General features: G+C 46.7%; 8 protein-coding genes across 12 annotated transcripts; all 8 read left to right on the top strand.

Annotated features, from left to right (window-relative positions):
- The first annotated feature begins 2008 nt into the window (after positions 1 to 2008).
- LOC136191340 (rhodopsin-like) lies at positions 2009 to 3001 on the top strand. The gene has a single exon (XM_065979664.1). The coding sequence runs from the start codon at positions 2009 to 2011 to the stop codon at positions 2999 to 3001; it is 993 nt and encodes a 330-aa protein (XP_065835736.1).
- A 340-nt stretch (positions 3002 to 3341) lies between these two features.
- On the top strand, positions 3342 to 4352 carry LOC136191341 (phe13-bombesin receptor-like). Its single transcript, XM_065979665.1, has one exon. It carries the CDS (start codon positions 3342 to 3344, stop codon positions 4350 to 4352), a length of 1011 nt encoding a protein of 336 aa, XP_065835737.1.
- A 283-nt stretch (positions 4353 to 4635) lies between these two features.
- Positions 4636 to 10228, top strand: LOC136190862 (uncharacterized). Of its 3 annotated transcripts, XM_065979147.1 has the most exons (4): positions 4636 to 4790; positions 4839 to 4949; positions 5008 to 5035; positions 5087 to 10228. In XM_065979147.1, the coding sequence occupies exon 4, from the start codon at positions 8296 to 8298 to the stop codon at positions 10192 to 10194; it is 1899 nt and encodes a 632-aa protein (XP_065835219.1). In that variant the 5' UTR covers positions 4636 to 4790; positions 4839 to 4949; positions 5008 to 5035; positions 5087 to 8295; the 3' UTR covers positions 10195 to 10228. The 3 variants fall into 3 exon arrangements, with proteins under 3 accessions (XP_065835219.1, XP_065835217.1, XP_065835218.1); XM_065979145.1 differs by having other exon boundaries at positions 5008 to 10228; XM_065979146.1 differs by having other exon boundaries at positions 4850 to 4949; positions 5008 to 10228.
- On the top strand, positions 6521 to 8215 carry LOC136191342 (uncharacterized). Its single transcript, XM_065979666.1, has one exon. It carries the CDS (start codon positions 6521 to 6523, stop codon positions 8213 to 8215), a length of 1695 nt encoding a protein of 564 aa, XP_065835738.1.
- Positions 10229 to 11642: 1414 nt separating the features above from the next.
- Positions 11643 to 12620, top strand: LOC136191344 (rhodopsin-like). Its single transcript, XM_065979667.1, has one exon. The coding sequence runs from the start codon at positions 11643 to 11645 to the stop codon at positions 12618 to 12620; it is 978 nt and encodes a 325-aa protein (XP_065835739.1).
- Positions 12621 to 13652: 1032 nt separating this feature from the next.
- On the top strand, positions 13653 to 15505 carry LOC136191114 (uncharacterized). Its single transcript, XM_065979411.1, has 2 exons — positions 13653 to 13812; positions 14287 to 15505. The coding sequence occupies exon 2, from the start codon at positions 14338 to 14340 to the stop codon at positions 15415 to 15417; it is 1080 nt and encodes a 359-aa protein (XP_065835483.1). The 5' UTR covers positions 13653 to 13812; positions 14287 to 14337; the 3' UTR covers positions 15418 to 15505.
- A 252-nt stretch (positions 15506 to 15757) lies between these two features.
- Positions 15758 to 16765, top strand: LOC136191345 (phe13-bombesin receptor-like). Its single transcript, XM_065979668.1, has one exon. It carries the CDS (start codon positions 15758 to 15760, stop codon positions 16763 to 16765), a length of 1008 nt encoding a protein of 335 aa, XP_065835740.1.
- A 295-nt stretch (positions 16766 to 17060) lies between these two features.
- Positions 17061 to 19858, top strand: LOC136191115 (uncharacterized). Of its 3 annotated transcripts, none has more exons than XM_065979412.1 (3): positions 17061 to 17218; positions 17267 to 17377; positions 18387 to 19858. In XM_065979412.1, exon 3 carries the CDS (start codon positions 18438 to 18440, stop codon positions 19491 to 19493), a length of 1056 nt encoding a protein of 351 aa, XP_065835484.1. In that variant the 5' UTR covers positions 17061 to 17218; positions 17267 to 17377; positions 18387 to 18437; the 3' UTR covers positions 19494 to 19858. The 3 variants fall into 3 exon arrangements, with proteins under 3 accessions (XP_065835484.1, XP_065835485.1, XP_065835486.1); XM_065979413.1 differs by having other exon boundaries at positions 17278 to 17377; XM_065979414.1 differs by lacking the exons at positions 17061 to 17218; positions 17267 to 17377 and adding an exon at positions 17663 to 18138.
- The last annotated feature ends 41 nt before the right edge of the window (positions 19859 to 19899 follow it).

A 19899-nucleotide genomic window follows, 5' to 3' on the forward strand; every position in this document is an offset into this window, starting at 1 on the left:
TATCAACGCTAGAGGATTTCTAGCTGTGATGAGTTCTGTTAGACAGTTCCGAGGTTGTTCGTCTTTCTTTGATTGTGCTTTTGAAGCATTTGAGGCCCTGCTCGAGCCGTCCCATCGTTCTGATTTATGTCGAGAAGACATAAGGAAAATAAGTGACAGTATTGACTTTTCCAAATTAAGCAACAATTTCCTTCTGCGAGCAGCATCCAATTATCGGATTCCGAAAGGAATTGTTTTATCAGGCGTCGTGCAGCTGTGTGAAAGACTGCGATCTTCTCTGGGCAAAATTCACTCAGATTTTCAAAAACTTAAAGTACATGACGACGAGACAGAGATGAAATTAGACCAAGAATTAATGCGGGTGCTTAGCCTTCGCGAGCAACTAGAGGAAAAAGATCAAATAATCTGCAATTGGGCACAAAGTCATGAATCACTTTGCCAAACACTAGAGGAAAAAAATTTTGAAATATCAACGCTAAAGGAAGATACCTGCCGTTTGACAAGAACAAGCAAAACTTTGGAAAAGGAATCTACAAAATTACGAGAAGACAAGGCACAACTACAGAAACTAGTTCAAGATCTGCAGAAAGAAAACGACACTTTGAAGAGAAGACTACGACACCACGGCTTAAATTTTTAAATAAGGTTTCTTTCTTCCTGGCCCATTATCTCTTTTAATAGTATTCGCTGATTTTAGCTTTGTTGTTGTTGTTTGCTTTGGCTAGTCCTCAGCGCAGTAGATCACCTTTAGCGCTGCATATTACTCCGTCACTTTCTATCTACCGGAATTGCTTACGGTTATATTATCCTATCGCTTGGAGAGTGTCAAAGCGAGCAAACGAAAGACGACGACTTAGTTTCCAGCAGAACGTTGGAAACAGTGCTACCGTAAATTTGATTCGTTCAAGAGGCTTTAAATTTGTCGTCTCAATTGTCGTCTGCAAGATCGTATGCGTTCTTCCGTTGCAGATCTTTAATCTCGGCGTTCTTGCAGGGGTGTTCGATTTTCACATTCCTGTTTATAATTCGACCAAAGTATTGTATTCGGCCAACTTTGGCATTAATACGGTTCTCTACGTGCTTTGGTTGAAGGACACAAACGCTCTGGCACGGATTAGATGCAAATGCACCGGTGGTTTCCGAGGTCGAAGTGGAGTAGAAACCACTTCCAACGTCAGACGATTGAATAGGACAATCAGTGATACGAACGTCTGACCGGAATAGCACACCAGCAAACAATAGAACAACAGAAAAATTAGAGAAAGACTGAATTAGTATAGAAAGTGAGCGCTGCAGCTCCTCCACGTGTCTGTTCTATGGTTACTAGAATACATGCAAGTTGGACCACGGTATCCTAGACAAAAAAACATACAGGGCCTATGCTTTATATCGATGGACCGAGTAAAGGTCGAGAGGCTACTTTCGTGATCTAAACCTGGCGGTCAGGACTAAGAAGACGAACTTGGGAAGTCTCTACTGACGATTGCTCCATCTGGTGGGGTTTCGCTAGGTGTCAAAAGAGCGCGACTCGACCGAGGCACTCCAGCAGGCTGCTTCCGAGGCGATCGGGCGTTCAGTGGCAAGGACGACGGCGGTTTTTTGCACGCATTGAACACGTTAACGTGCCAGGGCTGCATTCCATCATAGATATGATTCCATTGACCTTCGTTCGTCGGTAAGACAGTGGTTTCTACCAGAGACGATGTAGATCAGCCGGTTAGCCACCTGCAGCTAAGGCGGGTGCATATCCGAGTCGTATGTAATAGGCGCTACTCTCACCTGCGTCCATTTACGCGGTCGCGCGTCAATCACCGATACCGGACCCCGCAGTTGTTCATTGACCGTCTAGCCGATCGGCCTTCCCAGAACCTGCCCCTAGTCTACGGTTCCAAGCACTATGCAACGATCGTTTGATACTTTTTCAAACAGAACGAATTTTAATTATTCAAACGGAACGAGTTTGAACCGTTGGAATGCAGTCTCTTTCGATTTCTCCGGGCAACCGGACATGACTCCGGCGCGCATATTCAATGTCAGCGTCGCAGCATTCACGATCCTCCTATGCGGATTTCTGTTCGTACTTCAAATTCTCGCAAAGCAGTACAACAGCTTTTCCTACATGTTAATGCTTAACCTGATCGTAACCGATCTCTTCGGCGGCATGAGCATCATAACGTCGGCGACGTTTATATATCAAACACTCACGTATATATCGTCGAACGATGCAGGATGCAAATTGGCTTGGTTCCTGTTTTTCTTCACGACAGGCTGGTCGGGATGGGCCGTACTCTTTGTGACGTTTGATCGATATTATGCCGTTGCAAACGGCTTGAAAAGATATTCGCGAAAAAAGGCAATCGTATGCCTAGGTCTGAGTGGCCTCGTCACGTTCGCTTTTCCGCTTCTGATTGTCGCCGGTTGGAGCGAGCTCAAAGCGGGACTGATCAAACTTCCCAATCGAAAAATTGGGGCGTGTCTTTTGGTCGGAAAAAGTATCACAAGTAAATCTGTCCTCGCTTTTATTGCTGCATATTATTCCGTCACTTTCTATCTACCGGAATTGCTTACGGTTATATTTCTTATCCTACTTCTGGCTATCGCTTGGAGAGTGTCAAAGCGAGCAAACGAAAGACGACGACTGAATTCCCAACCAAACGTTGGAAACAGTGCTACCGTAAATTTGATTCGTTCAAGAGGCTTTAAATTCATTGTTGCAATTGTCATATGCAAGATCATATGCGTTCTTCCGTTGCAGATCTTTAATCTTGGCTTTCTTGGGGGGGTGTTCGATTTTCACATTCCTGTTTATGTGTGGGCCAAAATACTGTATTCGGCCAACTTTGTTATTAATACGGTTCTGTACGTGTTTTGGTTGAAGGATACAAACGCTCTGGCACGGCTTAAATGCAAATGTATGGATAATTTTCGAGGCCGAGGTGGAGCAGAAACCACGTCAAACAACAAACAATTGAAAAGGGATGTCAGCGATACGAAAGTCTAACTGACATTTTTCAGTCCTTGTCTCTCCTTGTTCTATTCGTTTATTAGAGAGTCTGTTCTATGTTTATCACGCTATGCATGTGAAGGAATATCTGGCATACACAACGTCATCGGATCGAGTAATAATTAATTCTCTCCTGTCTAATTCTGCGCCTTCCACTACTTCCACCAGTACGAACACGCGGTGCTCTCTCTAATTACGACCCGCGCAGCTGACAATTAGGCAATCTCACAACTACACCACCTGCATGTTTACGCACACGCGGCCGTCTTTCCCACTGACGAGACCCCGTACATGGTTCTGCGTCTTTTTTTTTTCGGTAAGCTCGTGACTACGAATAATGTCGGGATCTTTGGATACGTCCAGCGACGTCATACAGCATCACTCTACAAACGAAACAAGCGTTCGTTCGAGTGCTTTACTCTACGATTTGTCGCAACCGGTCATGATTTGCAATTTTGCTCTCGGACCACTTACAGTTTTTATGTGCGGTTGTCTCTTTGTGAGGCAACTTCGCGCGAGGCAGTTCTACTCCGTTTCCAGTTTCCTTACGCTCAGTCTCATTCTAATCGACGTCTTTGGCGGCATAAGCAACATATTGTCGGCAATTTTTATAAATCGAATTATCTCAGATACTTCATTCAACGTGGCTGGATGCAAATCCGCTTGGTTTCTACGCCTGTCGACAACGGGCTGGGCCGAATGGACGGTAGTGTTCGTAACGATCGAGCGCTACGACGCCGTCATCAACAGCATAAGAAGAAAATTTTCGACGACGAAAGCAATAGTCTGCATGTGTCTGAGTAGCTTAATTGTCGCCGTTTTTCCTCTTCTGATCGTCACCGGGTGGAGCGGGCCTCAAGCCAGAATAGTGCTTCTATTACCAGAACAAAACATGGGAGTTTGCGTATTGAGGAACGATTGGAATAGCACTGAAGACGTTCTGACGTTCGAAGCCGCTTGCTATGGCGTCACGTTCTGTCTACCAGCACTCCTCACTGTTATATTTCTCATCCTAATGCTGTCTTTGGTTTGGAAAGTATCGAAGAGGACGTATATTAGGCGAGCGACGTCCGAACGGAATGCGAGAAATCGCGGCAGCGCGAGAGCGACCTCGACGACCGTTCGATCGCGCGGCTTTCGATTCATTTGTGCAATTATAATTTGCAAAATTATATGCATTCTTCCGCTGGAAATTTATCATCTCGGTCTCGACGCAAAAGCATTCGATTACAACGCCGCCGCCTACGTTTTTTCGAATATGCTAAATTCGGCTAATGTCGCCGTCGATTCGTTTCTCTACGTTTTATGGCTGAAGGAAAACGACCCAACCATCGCTGAGATGCACTAATGGTCCGAGTCACCTCCGGAATCAGAATCATCCGATTTCTCTAACTTGAGTTAGATCAAGGAGGCCAAGACTAGCGTTGTACAGTGTAGATAGTTTGAAAAGAGCAGTAGGGGTCTCGCACAATCTCCTCCTCCGCGCTTATCTCATCGTTTGAGTGATCCGTTGGTCTTTGAGCCGAGTCCGTGGCCAGTGGGGCCTACCGTGCAGCAGCAAACCAAAAATCGAGCGGAGACGATCGAGCGTCTTTAGCGCAGCGTTACAGTACCGCACAGCCGCAGTGACATCACGCCTCTTTCGCCGATCCTTTCTCAGTCGTCCTCGGGAAATTGAGGGCGCTCCTTATTCCCTCCGAAGCGTATTCCCTCCAGCTGGTTCACCTCACTTGGATAGCGCCTGTTCGAGCGCCTAGATGTAGCTCCAGGCAGTTTCGTTTCCGAGGTTCTCTGTCTGCGTGAAATCTTTGCTAGCGTTAGCATTTAGTTTTAGGTTTCCGGCAGCCTTCGGCTTGGATCTTCGTGAACATGCGCAGAACTAAATTCTTTGCTGCTGCAATCGAATCAAAACGAGCACCGCCGTAAAAAGATCGCACTTTCGGAGGTAAGATAAATCGTAGTCTTAGAGGACCCTACTTAAGCGCGTTTCTACTTCGCTATAGGTAGGCTCTGTTGATCAGGCAGCTATTAGTGAGGCTATCATTTTACACCTACCGTCTATTTTCGAAATTACGACTATAGTTTCAGTCTCTCGCTGTGAGCGAACATTGACTGACTGGTCATGGCCAGTGGTTGCCATTGACGACTTGAGAATAACGGAGCTATCTGGAACCGCAAAATCGGCTAATAGAATTAGTACAGTGGAGTAGTGACTTCGTGTGCCGCAATCACAATGACTCATCTCCGACACTGTAGTCCGGCATGCAGCCGGCTAAGTGCAAAGCGCGCCAATAGAAGCAGTTGCAATAGGAACGGTGGCCACCCATCCACAGATCCAGCGGTCGTCTTTGTGCGGTGGCAAGTGATTTCAGGTGCACCTGCTTGCGCTTACCTTTTCTCGCGTAGCTTTACCGAGACCCCCCCGGGGCCGGGGGCCCCCCTCGCAATTGTTCATTCAGGTTTGCGTCTCACGCCAACTTCGACTTTCTATATCCCTAACGATCATGCAACAGCAGTCGTTCGATAGGAATTTTACTTCAAAACGATTTTTGCCAAGCAGTATAGGAGCTTACCCTGCATGTAGGAAAGTTGACTGAGTCAGCTTTCTCTGCATGCTGGATGCTTAACCTAATTAGTAAAGGAAGTATGTGACTCTATTGACTTTTCCAAACTAAGCAATGAATTCCTCTGGAGAGCGGCATCTACTGATGGCATTCCGAAAGAAATTGTTTTACCGCGCGTCGTGGAACTGTGCGAGCAGCTAAGATCTGATCTAGCTCAAAGTCGTGCAAATGCCCAAATGGCTGATCAACGTGCCAATCGGACGGCGCGAGAGTTGGAATACCAAACGAGGCGACTGAACGCGCAGAGCGCCAGAGTAGTCCGATTGGAAGCCGATATCAGCAGTCTTAGACGCTTGGAACGAGACTATCACAAGTCGAAGAAAGAGAATAGCTTTCTTCAGAAGGAGACTGAACGATTGCGGCATCGACGTAACGAGCTAAAGAAAGATTTGAATGAAATCAGAAGGTCGTTTGGACTTGGAAAGAAATGAAATGAAATCCGAACTAAGGAGATTTGATATCTCATGGAGGAGTCGTATACAAGTCCGAGAGCCGGCGCGACCAGTAGTTCGATCCCCTGGAGCTTGGTCTCAGGCGCATAGATGGAGATGGTCTCAATAAACGAACTGGATGAGACAAACAATGGGCAGCAACGAATTTGCTTCGCCAAGGTCGACTAAATAACTTCTGCTTGTGTGAAAAGGCAAGCTGGCTGACGGAAGGCTCTGAAGACGAGTATCCCGTCGCCACTAGTCTTCAACGTGCAGATTTGAAGCCTCGGTTCGCAGTTGAGACGCATTCTGTGCTCGTCAGTGTCCGTCACGCCGTCTGTCAGCTAGAAGACGAAGTCAGAGACTCTTACCAGCATAGACAAAAGAGACGACACGACGCCTTTGTTCGTTCGCGATCATGCGCATTGCTTCACGTGACAGATACACCTAGAACGAAAACGATGGCGTTCACAGAACTCCGAGCGACCGGCGAATTCAGCGACATCTCCGTTACAGTGCAAGGAGAAACACTGAAGCTACACAAATTTCCCTTGTTGGCTAGGTCAAAGTACTTCCACGGCTTAGTCAGCTCAAATATGACAGACTCGAACGCGGTGACGTTAGATGGTTTGCCCGGCGGACTTGAAACCATGAGGTTAGCCGCTGACTTTTGCTACAACATCGATATCAGGCCAAATATCACATCTGAAAATGTGGGGCCCCTTATGTGCGCGGCATCCTATCTACTAATGACGGGCCCAGATAACCTGCTCGACGTAGCAAGCAGCACACTCGAACGTCTAACCCGAGAAAATTCCTTGAATTGCCTCCGAATATTAAAAGGCTGCTGCAATACGGCAACCAGCGCCGAATCCGAAGAGATTATTAATCAATGTGCTAAAGCACTGATTGACTACCACTGGAAGAAAGCGAGACTTTTGGCGTCAGAAGACGAAAGGGCTCTATTGCAGGAGCTGCCGTTGAAGTGGATTCTGATCCTACTCGACTACATGAAGGAAACGGAAAGCAGTCCTATAATGGAAAGTGATGTTATTATGACTGTTGTCAGATGGTCAGAAGCCGATGAAAGGTTGCTAGAGTTAATCGAGAGTGAGACTGACGTCAAACTGGTTACGACACCCGACTTAGCCAGCGAAGAGTCTTTAGAAGAAGAGAGGGCTACTATTGAAATGGTTCCACGCGACTCAGCTTGTGAAGAGACTATTGAAATGGTTTCATCTTTGGCTGAGGAGGGGGATACTACATTCAACGTTGTATTCGACGCTCTTGCGGAGCGTCTTCCCCACCCGTCATTGGTCGAAAGCGGACCCCATCGGATTTCCGCCTCTACGTGTTTGTGGTACTGCCAGGCTCTACTCTTTGCATGTCATCACGAATTAAGAAGCTACGATAAGCTGCTCCAGTGCTGCTCGTTTCTCCAATCTCGTCTATCCGTCGACCACTGCAAAGACTTCTCGCCCGATCTGATAAAGAGTATGAATTTACGCAGTTTCGAAGCGCTTGGCGACGACAGTGGCGTGTCGAGAGAAAACATATGCGCCTTGAACGATCAATATTTGCGTCTTCATTGCGAGCGGGGATCCATTGATGCGAGTGGATTTCTAACTGTGATGAAGTCTGTTAGGGATCTCCGAGGTCCCGCGTCATCGTTCGATCGCTCTTTTGAAGCTTTTGAAGCCCTACGTCGATCTTCGTCGGTCTTGTCTCAGGAAGATGTAAAGGAAGTATGTGACTCTATTGATTTTTCCAAACTAAGCAATGAATTTCTCTGGAGAGCGGCATCTATTGATGGCATTCCGAAGGAAATTGTTTTACCGCGCGTCGTGGAACTGTGTGAACAGCTAAGATCTGATCTAGCTCAAAGTCGTGCAAATGCCCAAATGGCTGATCAACGTGCCAATCGGACGGCGCGAGAGTTGGAATACCAAACGAGGCGACTGAACGCGCAGAGCGCCAGAGTAGTCCGATTGGAAGCCGATATCAGCAGTCTTAGACGCTTGGAACGAGACTATCACAAGTCGAAGAAAGAGAATAGCTTTCTTCAGAAGGAGACTGAACGATTGCGGCATCGACGTAACGAACTAAAGAAAGATTTGAATGAAATCAGAAGGTCGTTTGGACTTGGAAAGAAATGAAATCATCTCGAAGCAAAGACGTACTTTTGTATTATTTATTATGCTAATTAATAGTCTAGACTCGCGTGACTTCGAGAACAATGGCGTTTGCAAAGCTTCGAGCAACCGGCGAACTTAGCGACATCTCCGTTACAGTCGAGGGAGAAACACTGCGTTTACATAAATTTCCTTTGGTTGCCAGGTCAGAGTACTTTAAAGGCTTAATCAACTCCAAGATGGCTGACTCGTCTTCGGTGACGTTACATGACTTTCCTGGAGGACTTGAGACAATGTCATTAGTTGCTGATTTCAGCTACAACATTGACATAAAGCCGAAAATTTCGTGTGAAAATGTGGGGCCCCTTATTTGCGCGGCTTCCTATTTGCAGATGACTGACGCAGATAATCTTCTAGACGTAGCAAAAAAGATTTTTAACCACTTATCTTCCAGAAATGCATTGAATTGTCTTCAGATTTTAAAAGGCTGCGGCAATGCACCAGCCAATGCCGAAGCTGAAGGAATTGTTGAAGAGTGCGTCACAACGTTGAGTAGCCACTGGACGAAATCGGGATTCACAAGCAACATGATCTCTATGAACGAAACCGCAATTCTGCAGCAGCTGCCGTTAAAGTGGATGCCTACCCTACTGGAGAAACTGAAGCAAAATAGAAGCCATCCAGAGGTGAAAGCAAAAGTCATTATGGCTGCTGTCAGTTGGTCACAAGCCAATGATAAAGAGCTGTTAGAGTCATATACTGTAGTTGAGAGCGACGCTGTTGATTCAGAATGTAAAGACGCGGCCACAACTGATCTGATAACTGTATTTGACGCCATTGTAAAGCACATTCCACATCCTTCGTCGCTAGAAAGTACAGGTGTACAGAGAGTCGTCTTGCACTCCGAATATCCTCCCTCTAGATGTCTGTGGTACTGCAAGGCTTTACTTTTTGCAAGTCAACACAAGCTACTTATAAGCTGCAGTAATCTACTGCAGTGCTGTTCTTTTCTCGAATCTTGTCTAACTGTTGACCACTGTAAAGATTTTCCCCCTGATCTGATGGAAAGTATGAATATGAGCAGCTATGACGCGCTCCATAATGAAGACCAAGACAAGCGTATTTGCTCCTTGAATTTTGGGTATTTGCTTCAACATTGTAAGCAGGGATCTATCAACGCTAGAGGATTTCTAGCAGTAACGAGTTCTGTTAAGCAGTTCCGAGGTTGTTCGTCTTTCGTTGATCGTGCTTTTGAAGCGTTTGAGGCCCTGCTCGGATCGTCCCAAGGTTCTTTTTTATGTCCAGAAGATATAAGGAAAATAAGTGACAGCATCGACTTTTCCAAGTTAGGCGGCAAATTCCTTCAGCGAGCAGCATCCAATGATCGGATTCCAAAAGGAACTATTTTATCAGGCGTCATGCAGCTGTGTGAAAGACTACGATCTAATCTAGACAAACGTCACGCAGATTTTCAAAAACTCAAAGCACATGACGAGCAGACAGAGATGAAATTAGACAAAGAATTATTGCGGGTGCGTAGTCTTCGCGAACAACTAGAGGAACAAAATCAAATAATCTGCACTTGGAGACAAGGTGATGGAAGGCTTCGTCAAATGATAGAAAGAAACGAGTCTGAAATATCAAAGCTAAAGGAAGAGTTAATGCGGGCGCGCAAAGAACTAGAGAAAAAAGATCAAATAATCTGCAATTGGGAACAAAGTCATAAATCGCTTCGTCAAAAACTAGAAGAAAAAAGTTTTGAAATATCAACGCTAAAGGAAGATATCTGCCGTTTGACAGGAAGAAGCAAAACTTTGGAAAAGGAATCTACGATATTACGAGAAGGAGAAGACAAGCTGGTCACTACTAAGGCCACGGATGCTAGACTCAGTCGTGGTTTGGCAATCGCGCAGCAACTATCTTCCCCGCAGGGGCGTCGCCTCCGGCCCGGCCGGCCCGGCTCGAGCCGGGCAAATGTTTTCCAAATTAAAAAATATTTTTAGCTAGATAAACCGAGCCAAAATAAAATCTGTTAGAAAGGGCATTGCATACGTGTACGATGAAACCTAATTGCACAAGTGGGCGTGGTCGAAAAAATTTTCGCGGGCGCGAAACTACTCTCTCCCTCTCTAAGCGGAATTATTACTCCGTCACGTTCTATCTACCCAAAGTGCTTACGGTTATATTTCTTATCCTACTTCTGGCTATCGCTTGGAGAGTGTCAAAGCGAGCAAACGAAAGACGACGACTTAGTTTCCAGCAGAACGTTGGAAACAGTGCTACCGTAAATTTGATTCGTTCAAGAGGCTTTAAATTTGTCGTCTCAATTGTCGTCTGCAAGATCGTATGCGTTCTTCCGTTGCAGATCTTTAATCTCGGCGTTCTTGCAGGGGTGTTCGATTTTCACATTCCTGTTTATAATTCGACCAAAGTATTGTATTCGGCCAACTTTGGTATTAATTAATACGGTTCTCTACGTGCTTTGGTTGAAGGACACAAACGCTCTGGCACGGATTAGATGCAAATGCACCGGTGGTTTCCGAGGTCGAAGTGGAGTAGAAACCACTTCCATGCAACGTCAGACGATTGAATAGGAAAATCAGTGATACGAACGTCTGACCGGAATAGCTCACCAGCAAACAATAGAACAACAGGAAAATGTAGAGAAAGACTGAATTAGTATAGAAAGTGAGCGCTGCAGCTCCTCCACGTGTCTGTTCTATGGTTACTAGAATCTAATACAGTACATGCAAGTTGGACCACGGTATCCTAGAAAAAAAAACATACAGGGCCTATGCTTTATATCGATGGACCGAGTAAAGGTCGAGAGGCTACTTTCGTGATCTAAACCTGGCGGTCAGGACTAAGAATGGGAAGTCTCTCCTGACGATTGCTCCATCTGGGTTTCGCTAAGTGTCAAAAGAGCGCGACTCGACCGAGGCACTCCAACAGGCTGCTTCCGAGGCGATCGGGCGTTCAATGGCAAGGACGACGGCGGTTTTTTGCACGCATTGAACACGTTAACGTGCGTTAGTCTTTCAGCCCATTCCATTCAGGGCTGCATTCCATCATAGATATGATTCCATCGACCTTCGTTCGTCGGTAAGACAGTGGTTTCTACCAGAGACGATCCGGTTAGCCACCTGCAGCTAAGGCGGGTGCATAGCTAAGGCGGGTGCATATCCGAGTCGTATGTAATAGGCGCTACTCTCACCTGCGTCCATTTACGCGGTCGCGCGTCAATACTAGTGCTTTTTCACCGATACCGGACCCCGCAGTTGTTCATTGACCGTCTAGCCGATCGGCCTTCCCAGAACCTGCCCCTACGGTTCCAAGCACTATGCAACGATCGTTTGATACTTTTTCAAACAGAACGAATTTTAATTATTCAAACGGAACGAGTTTGAACCTTTGGAATGCATTCTCTTTCGATTTCTCCGGGCAACCGGACATGACTCCGGCGCGCATATTCAATGTCAGCGTCGCAGCATTCACGATCCTCCTATGCGGATTTCTGTTCGTACTTCAAATTCTCGCAAAGCAGTACAACAGCTTTTCCTACATGTTAATGCTTAACCTGATCGTAACCGATCTCTCCGGCGGCATCAGCATCATAACGTCGGCGACGTTTATATATCAAACACTCACGTATATGTCGTCGTACGATGCAGGATGCAAATTGGCTTGGTTCCTGTTTTGCTTCACGACGGGCTGGTCGGGATGGGCCGTGCTCTTTGTGACGTTTGATCGATATTATGCCGTTGCAAACGGCTTGAGAAGATATTCGCGAAAAAAGGCAACCGTATGCCTAGGTCTGAGTGGCCTCGTCACGTTCGCTTTTTCGCTTCTGATTGTCGCCGGTTGGAGCGAGCTCAAAGCGGGACTGGTCAAAGTTCCCAATCGAAAAATTGGGGCGTGTCTTTTGGTCGGAAAAAGTATCACAAGTAAATCTGTCCTCGCTTTTATTGCTGCATATTATTCCGTCACTTTCTATCTACCGGAATTGCTTACGGTTATATTTCTTATCCTACTTCTGGCTATCGCTTGGAGAGTGTCAAAGCGAGCAAACGAAAGACGACGACTGAATTCCCAACCAAACGTTGGAAACAGTGCCACCATAAATTTGATTCGTTCAAGAGGCTTTAAATTCATTGTTGCAATTATCATATGCAAGATCGTATGCGTTCTTCCGTTGCAGATCTTTAATCTCGGCTTTCTTGCGGGGGTGTTTGATTTTCACATTCCTGTTTATGTATCGGCCAAAATACTGTATTCGGCCAACTTTGTTATTAATACGGTTCTGTACGTGTTTTGGTTGAAGGACACAAACGCTCTGGCACGGATTAAATGTTTCCGAGGCCGAAGTGAAGCAGAAACCACTTCCAACGACAGACGATTGAATAGGAAAATCAGTGATACGAACGTCTAACCGGAATAGGAAAGTGCACTCCAGCAAGCAAATAGAGCAGGAAAATTAGAGAAAGACTGAATTAGTATATAAAGTGAGCGCTGCAGCTCCTGCACGTGACTGTTCTATGGCTATTAATTATCTGGCATACAAGTTGGACTACTGTAGAAGGACTCGTGGTCGGACCGAGCAAAAAAACACATGATTTATATCGATGGACCAAGTAAAGGTCGAGAAGCTACTTTCATGGTCTAAATTTGGCGGTCAGGACCGAGAAGACGCTCGACTAGAATTGATCACGATTGCTCCATCTATTGGGCTATCGCGGGGTGTCAAAAGAGCGCTACTCGACCGAGGCACTCCAACAGGCTGTTTCCGAGGCGATCGAGCGTTAAACGGCAAGGAAGACGTTGGACCGAAGCGTTTTTGCGCACGTTAACGTGCGTTAGCCGCAAGAGGCCGCAAGCCGCAAGTAGTCTCGTTCCCAGCCCCTCCCCCTCCGTTAATATCACTACGGGGAGAGGGTCTGGGGACATGCCTTTGATCTCGTTGTGCACCGCTCCCCCCGATTTTGGGTGGGCGATAATTGGATGACGTAGTGGCCGCGAAGTAGCAAGTGCACGCGCGAAGTAGCGATTCAGCTTTGCGCGTCGATTTCTAGCTACATTACAGTACGGATCGCGAGAATCTCCGAGTCGCTCTATAGGGTATGCAAAGGGGCGCTGCAGAACGGTTTCGTCGGTATAGAGATCTGCGCTCGTGTGCGCTTATCTCGCACCGCACTCGCCGGCTGTACTGCCGGCGAAACCGTTTTGCAGCGCATACCCTATAGAGCGAGATTCCAGCGATCCGTGTAGCTAGAAATCGACGCGCAAAGCTGAATCGCTACTTCGCGCGTGCACTTGCTACTTCGCGGCCACTACGTCATCCAATTATCGCCCACCCAAAATCGGGGGGAGCGGTGCACAACGAGATCAAAGGCATGTCCCCAGACCCTCTCCCCGTAGTGATATTAACGGAGGGGGAGGGGCTGGGAACGAGACTAAGCCGCAAGATGGACCTTCGTGCGTCGGTGTGGGATATAAGACTTCACCTAGCCAACTGTGACTTGTATCAAAGAGGTCTTTGAACATGCGCAGTGCCAAATTCTTTGCTGTTTCAGCCGCTGTCCGCAGCGATCACGAGAAACGCCGCCATTAGAAGCTATATTCGTGTAAGAACGATGCCACTTGTTAGAGGAACCCTCAACACTCTTCCCAAGCTATTCCCAGAGCCGCCAAAAAGCGCGTTGTGCTGAAAAGTGGCTCCTCCCTAACTACTTGTAGGCTGCTAAGTTGCTCGTTTTGTGATTAGAAACGTTACGTCGGACAGTAGTAAACGACACTAGCGTCAGTCGCGGTATTGGTTTTAGAAAGAACTACTACCGTCGGCTTTGGGCCAACTGACCGCAACTGACTAGTTTAGAAAAAACTACCACCGTCAGCTTTAATTGGGCCAACTGACCGCACCTGACAGACTATAGTGGTTTCTATACCATGCAGTGTAGGCTACAGTTTATTTTTATGGCGGGTGTCATATGTGGCACTACTCTCACCTGCATTCATTCACGTTGTAGTAGTGTTTTTTTGCCCGAGACCGCGCGGGGTCGCGCGTTCATTAATTAACTTCATTTGATTTACGTCTGTAGCCGCTCCCGCTCAGCCTTCTCAGAAGCTATACCCTAACGGTTCCAAGCACTATGCAACGATCTTTCGACAATTTTTCAAACGGAACGAGTTTGAACTTTTCGAATGAATTCTCTTTCGATTCGTCCGCACAACCGGACATGACTCCGGAGCGCGTATTCAATATCAGCGTCGCAGCATTCACAATCCTCCTATGCGGATTTCTCTTCGTACTTCAAATTCTCGCCAAGCAGTACAACAGCTTTTCCTACATGTTGATGCTTAACCTGATAATAACGGATCTCTTCGGCGGCGTCAGCATCGTAACGTCGGCTACCTTTATAACTCAAAAGCTCACGTATACGTCGTCGTACAACGCAGGGTGCAAAGTGGCTTGGTTTCTGTATCTGTTTACGACGGGCTGGTCGGGATGGGCCGTGCTCTTTGTGACGTTTGATCGATATTATGCCATTGCGAACAGCTTGAAAAAATATTCGCGAAAAAAGGCAATATTGTGCCTATGCCTAAGTGGCTTAGTCGTCTTCGCTTTTCCCCTTTTGATTGTCGCCGGTTGGAGCGAGCTCGAAGCAGGACTAGTCAAACTTCCCTATCAAAAAATTGGAATTTGCCGTTTGCTCGGAAGAAATGGAAGAAGTAAATATTTGCTGACTTTTAGTGCTACATATTACTCGGTCACTTTCTATCTGCCAAAAGCGCTTACAGTTATATTTCTTATACTACTTCTGGCTATTGCTTGGAAAGTGTCAAAGCGAGCGAACGAAAGACGACGACTAAATTCCCGACCAAACGTTGAAAACAGTGCAACTCTAAGTTTGCTTCGTTCAAGAGGCTTTAAATTCATTGTTGCAATTGTCATATGCAAGATCGTATGCGTTCTTCCGTTGCAGATCTTTAATCTTGGCTTTCTTGCAGGGGCGTTTGATTTTCACATTCCTGCTTATAGATCGACCAAAATACTGTATTCGGCCAACTTTGTTATTAATACGGTTCTGTACGTGTTTTGGTTGAAGGATACAAACGCTCTGGCACGGCTTAAATGCAAATGTATGGATAATTTTCGAGGCCGAGGTGGAGCAGAAACCACGTCAAACAACAAACAATTGAAAAGGGATGTCAGCGATACGAAAGTCTAACTGACATTTTTCAGTCCTTGTCTCTCCTTGTTCTATTCGTTTATTAGAGAGTCTGTTCTATGTTTATCACGCTATGCATGTGAAGGAATATCTGGCATACACAACGTCATCGGATCGAGTAATAATTAATTCTCTCCTGTCTAATTCTGCGCCTTCCACTACTTCCACCAGTACGTACACGCGGTGCTCTCTCTAATTACGACCCGCGCAGCTGACAATTAGGCAATCTCACAACTACACCACCTGCATGTTTACGCACACGCGGCCGTCGTTCCCACTGACGAGACCCCGTACATGGTTCTGCGTCTTTTTTTTCGGTAAGCTCGTGACTACGAATAAAATGTCGGGGTCTTTGGATACGTCCAGCGACGTCACACAGCATCATTCTACAAACGAAACAAGCGTTCGTTCGAGTGCTTTACTCTACGATTTGTCGCAACCGGTCATGATTTGCAACTATGCTCTCGGACCACTTACAGTTTTAATGTGCGGTTGTCTCTTTGTGAGGCTACTTCGCACGAGGCAGTTCTACTCCGTTTCCAGTTTCCTTATGCTCAGTCTCATTCTAATCGACGTCTTTGGCGGCATAAGCAACATATTGTCGGCAATTTTTATAAATCGAATCATCTCAGATACTTCATTCAACGTGGCTGGATGCAAATCCGCTTGGTTTCTACGCCTGTCGACAACGGGCTGGGCCGAATGGACGGTAGTGTTCGTAACGATCGAGCGCTACGACGCCGTCATCAACATAAGAAGAAAATTTTCGACGACGAAAGCAATAGTCTGCATGTGTCTGAGTGGCTTAATTGTCGCCATTTTTCCTCTTCTGATCGTCACCGGGTGGAGCGGGCCTCAAGCCAGAATAGTGCTTCTATTGCCGGAACAAAACATCGGAGTTTGCGTATTGAGGAACGATTGGAATAGCACTGAAGACGTTCTGACGTTCGAAGCCGCTTGCTATGGCGTCACGTTCTGTCTACCGGCACTCCTCACTGTTATAGTTCTCATCCTAATGCTGTCTTTGGTTTGGAAAGTATCGAAGAGGACGTATATCAGGCGAGCGACGTCCAAACGGAATGCGAGAAATCGCGGCAGCGCGAGAGCAACCTCGGCGACCGTTCGATCGCGCGGCTTTCGATTTATTTGTGCAATTATAATTTGCAAAATTATATGCATTCTTCCGCTGGAAATTTATCATCTCGGTCTCGACGCAAAAGCATTCGATTACAACGCCGCCGCCTACGTTTTTTCGAATATGCTAAATTCGGCTAATGTCGCCGTCGATTCGTTTCTCTACGTTTTATGGCTGAAGGAAAACGACTCAACGATCGCTGAGATGCACTAATGGTCCGGAATCAGAATCATACGATTTCTCTAAGTTGAGTGAGATCAAGGAGGCCAAGACACAATTTTAGTCTGACTAGCGTTGTAGATAGTTTGAAAAGAGCAGTAGGGGCCTCGCACAATCTCCTCCTCCGCGCTTATCTCATCGTTCGAGTGATCCGTTGGTCTTTGAGCCGAGTCCGTGGCCAGTGGGGCCTACCATGCAGCAGCAAACCAAGAGTCGAGCGGAGTCGCTAGTCGAGCGGCGTTGTTGTCTTTAGCGCAGCGTTACCGCGCAGCCGCAGTGACATCATAGATCCCCTCTTACATCTATGGTGACATCACGCCTCTTTCGCCGACGTCCTTTGGAAATTGAGGGCGCTCCTTATTCCCTCCGAAGCGTATTCCCTCCACCTCACTTGGATAGCGCCTGTTCGAGCGCCTAGATGTAGTTCCAGGCAGTTTCGTTTCCGAGGTTCTCTGTCTGCGTGAAATCTTTGCTAGCGTTAGCATTTAGTTTTAGGTTTCCGGCAGCCTTTGGCTTGGATCTTCGTGAACATGCGCAGAACTAAATTCTTTGCTGCTGCAATCAAATCAAAACGAGCAGCGCCGTAAAAAGATCGCCTTTTCGGAGGTAAGATAAATCGTAGTCTTAGAGGACCCTACTGAAGCGCGTTTCGAGGCTAGAGGGTCTACTTCGCTATAGGTAGGCTCTGTTGATCATGCAGCTATTAGTGAGGCTATCATTTTGTCTACCATACTATTTTCGAAATTAGGACTATAGTTTCAGTCTCTCGCTGTGAGCGAACATTGACTGACTGGCCATGGCCAGTGGTTGCCATTGACGACTTGAGAATAACGGAGCTATCTGCATGAAACCGCGAAATCTATATATACAGCGTACGGTCTCAGGCTAATAGAATTAGTACAGTGGAGTAGTGACTTCGTGCGTGTGCCACGATCACAATGACTCATCTCCGACACTGTAGTCCGTCATGCAGCCGGCTAAGTGCAAAGCGCACCGATAGAAGCAGTTGCAATAGGAACGGTGGCCACCCATCCAGCGGTCGTCCTTGTGCGGTGGCAAGTGATTTCAGGTGCACCTGCTTGCGCTTACCTTTACCGAGACCCCCCGGGGGCCCCCTCGCAATTGTTCATTCAGGTTTGCGTCTCACGCCAACTTCGCCTTTCTATATCCCTAACGATCATGCAACAGCAGTCGTTCGATAGGAATTTTACTTCAAAACGATTTTTGCCCCTGTATGTAGGAAAGTTGACTGAGTCAGCTTTCTCTGCATGCTGGATGCTCAACCTAATTGTAACGGATTCTTTCGGTGACGTCACGTCGGCTATACGTTCGTCTCTCAGATACTCTCGCTCATCCCATCGTACGAAGTAGGGTGCAAATCAGCTCGGTTTCTGAGAATATTAGCGTCCATAGGCGATCATCTTAGTGGCGTAGTCGTTTTCGCTTTTCCTCACTTTTTTTTCAGTCTGTTAGAGTTTGCATAACAGTGCCCTGCGACTCCTCGCTCTACTCGCATGCAGCTGCATGTGATAAGTAGTAGGAGTCGTGTACGTAGTCTCGCGCACGTGGGAGCCTTTTATATATATAGCTCACTTTTGTTTCTTGTCTCGTATAGTTCAGCTTCTCATTTCAAGACTAAGGCCTCTGGATACTTTCAGCGGACGTCATGCACAATGATTCCTCACATGCTCTTCTGTACAATATGTTGCAATCGGTGCCGGTCTTGTCTCCAGGACGTATTGGCAATCTTTCCATAGGAGCATTCAGCGTTCTAATGTGCGGCTTTCTTTTTGCAAGGCAACTTTACGCGAGACAATTTTCCAACGTTTCCGGTCTTCTCATGCTCAATCTCATCCTAACCGACTTCTTTGGCGGCATCAGCTGCGTATTGTCGTCGATCTTCATAAATCGATTTCTTTCGGATACCCCAGCCTACGCAGCTGGATGCAAATCAGCGTGGTTTATTATTCTGTTGGCAACTGGTTGGTCCGAGTGGGCTGTCGTCTTCGTCACGTTCGATCGCTACGATGCCGTCGCCAACAGTCTACGGAGAAAATTTTCAAAGAAGAAAGCAATAGTCTGCCTAAGTATAAGCAGCCTAATCGTCTTTGCTTTTCCTCTTCTAGTCATCGCCGAGTGGTGTTCCCTTCAAGCGAGAGTGGTGCGTTTCTCGCCGTTCCTGAAAGGCGGAATTTGCATATTGAACAGCCGAAACGTGAACGGTAGCAGAGACCTTCTAGCTTTTGGGGCTGCTTACTATACGGCCACGTTTTCTCTTCCAACACTGCTCACGACTACGTTTCTTATCCTAATGCTGTCGTTTGCTTGGAGACTATCGAAACGGTTGAATAGTAGACTAGGGAGTTCCGAGCAGGATAGTTCGGACGGAGCCAGAGCGACCATGAAGTTGCTTCGATCCCGAGGCTTTCGATTCGTCATCGGAATCATCGTTTGCAAGATCGTAAGCATTTGTCCGCTGCAAATTTATAATCTCGGTCTTCTCGCGGAGACGTTTGAATACAACGTCGCTGCCTACGTCGCGTCGAACATTTTATATTCGGCCAACTTTGCCGTCACTTCGATTCTCTACGTCGTATGGCTGAGGGAAACCGCGCTACCACCGAGGGACAGGGACGGTCTGAGCGTCAGGAATCGTCCAAATCCTCACGTCACGGCGGAACCTAGCAACGAGGTAAGGGAGACACAAACTAGCTGTCTTTGAATAATAATTATTTGACAACGCTCTGCCTATGCAGCGAACTCTACTAGAGTGTCTGTGTGTAATAGCACTGTAGACATCATATTCGAAAATATTTGTCACACCCCATTTCTGACGTACACGTGTACGGTCTGAGCATAGATACTACTGTGACTCTGAGCGTCTTGATTCCAAATCCTCATGTTGCAGTGGGACCTAGCAACGAGAGACACAACTAAGCCGCACTCAGCTAATTAGCTAAATAGTAATTATTTGATAACGCTCCGCCGATGCGGCGAACTACGCTGGCGAACTACTAGAACTGTGTCAATATTAGCATTTCTTCGTAAAAAGCACTTCGCACAATTATACTGTACTGTAGCAATGAACACAGCTGGTACATGTGCAGTATGGATTCGAAAATATTTGC

Source organism: Oscarella lobularis, chromosome 9 (assembly GCF_947507565.1).
Source record: "Oscarella lobularis chromosome 9, ooOscLobu1.1, whole genome shotgun sequence".
Taxonomy (NCBI): domain Eukaryota; kingdom Metazoa; phylum Porifera; class Homoscleromorpha; order Homosclerophorida; family Oscarellidae; genus Oscarella; species Oscarella lobularis.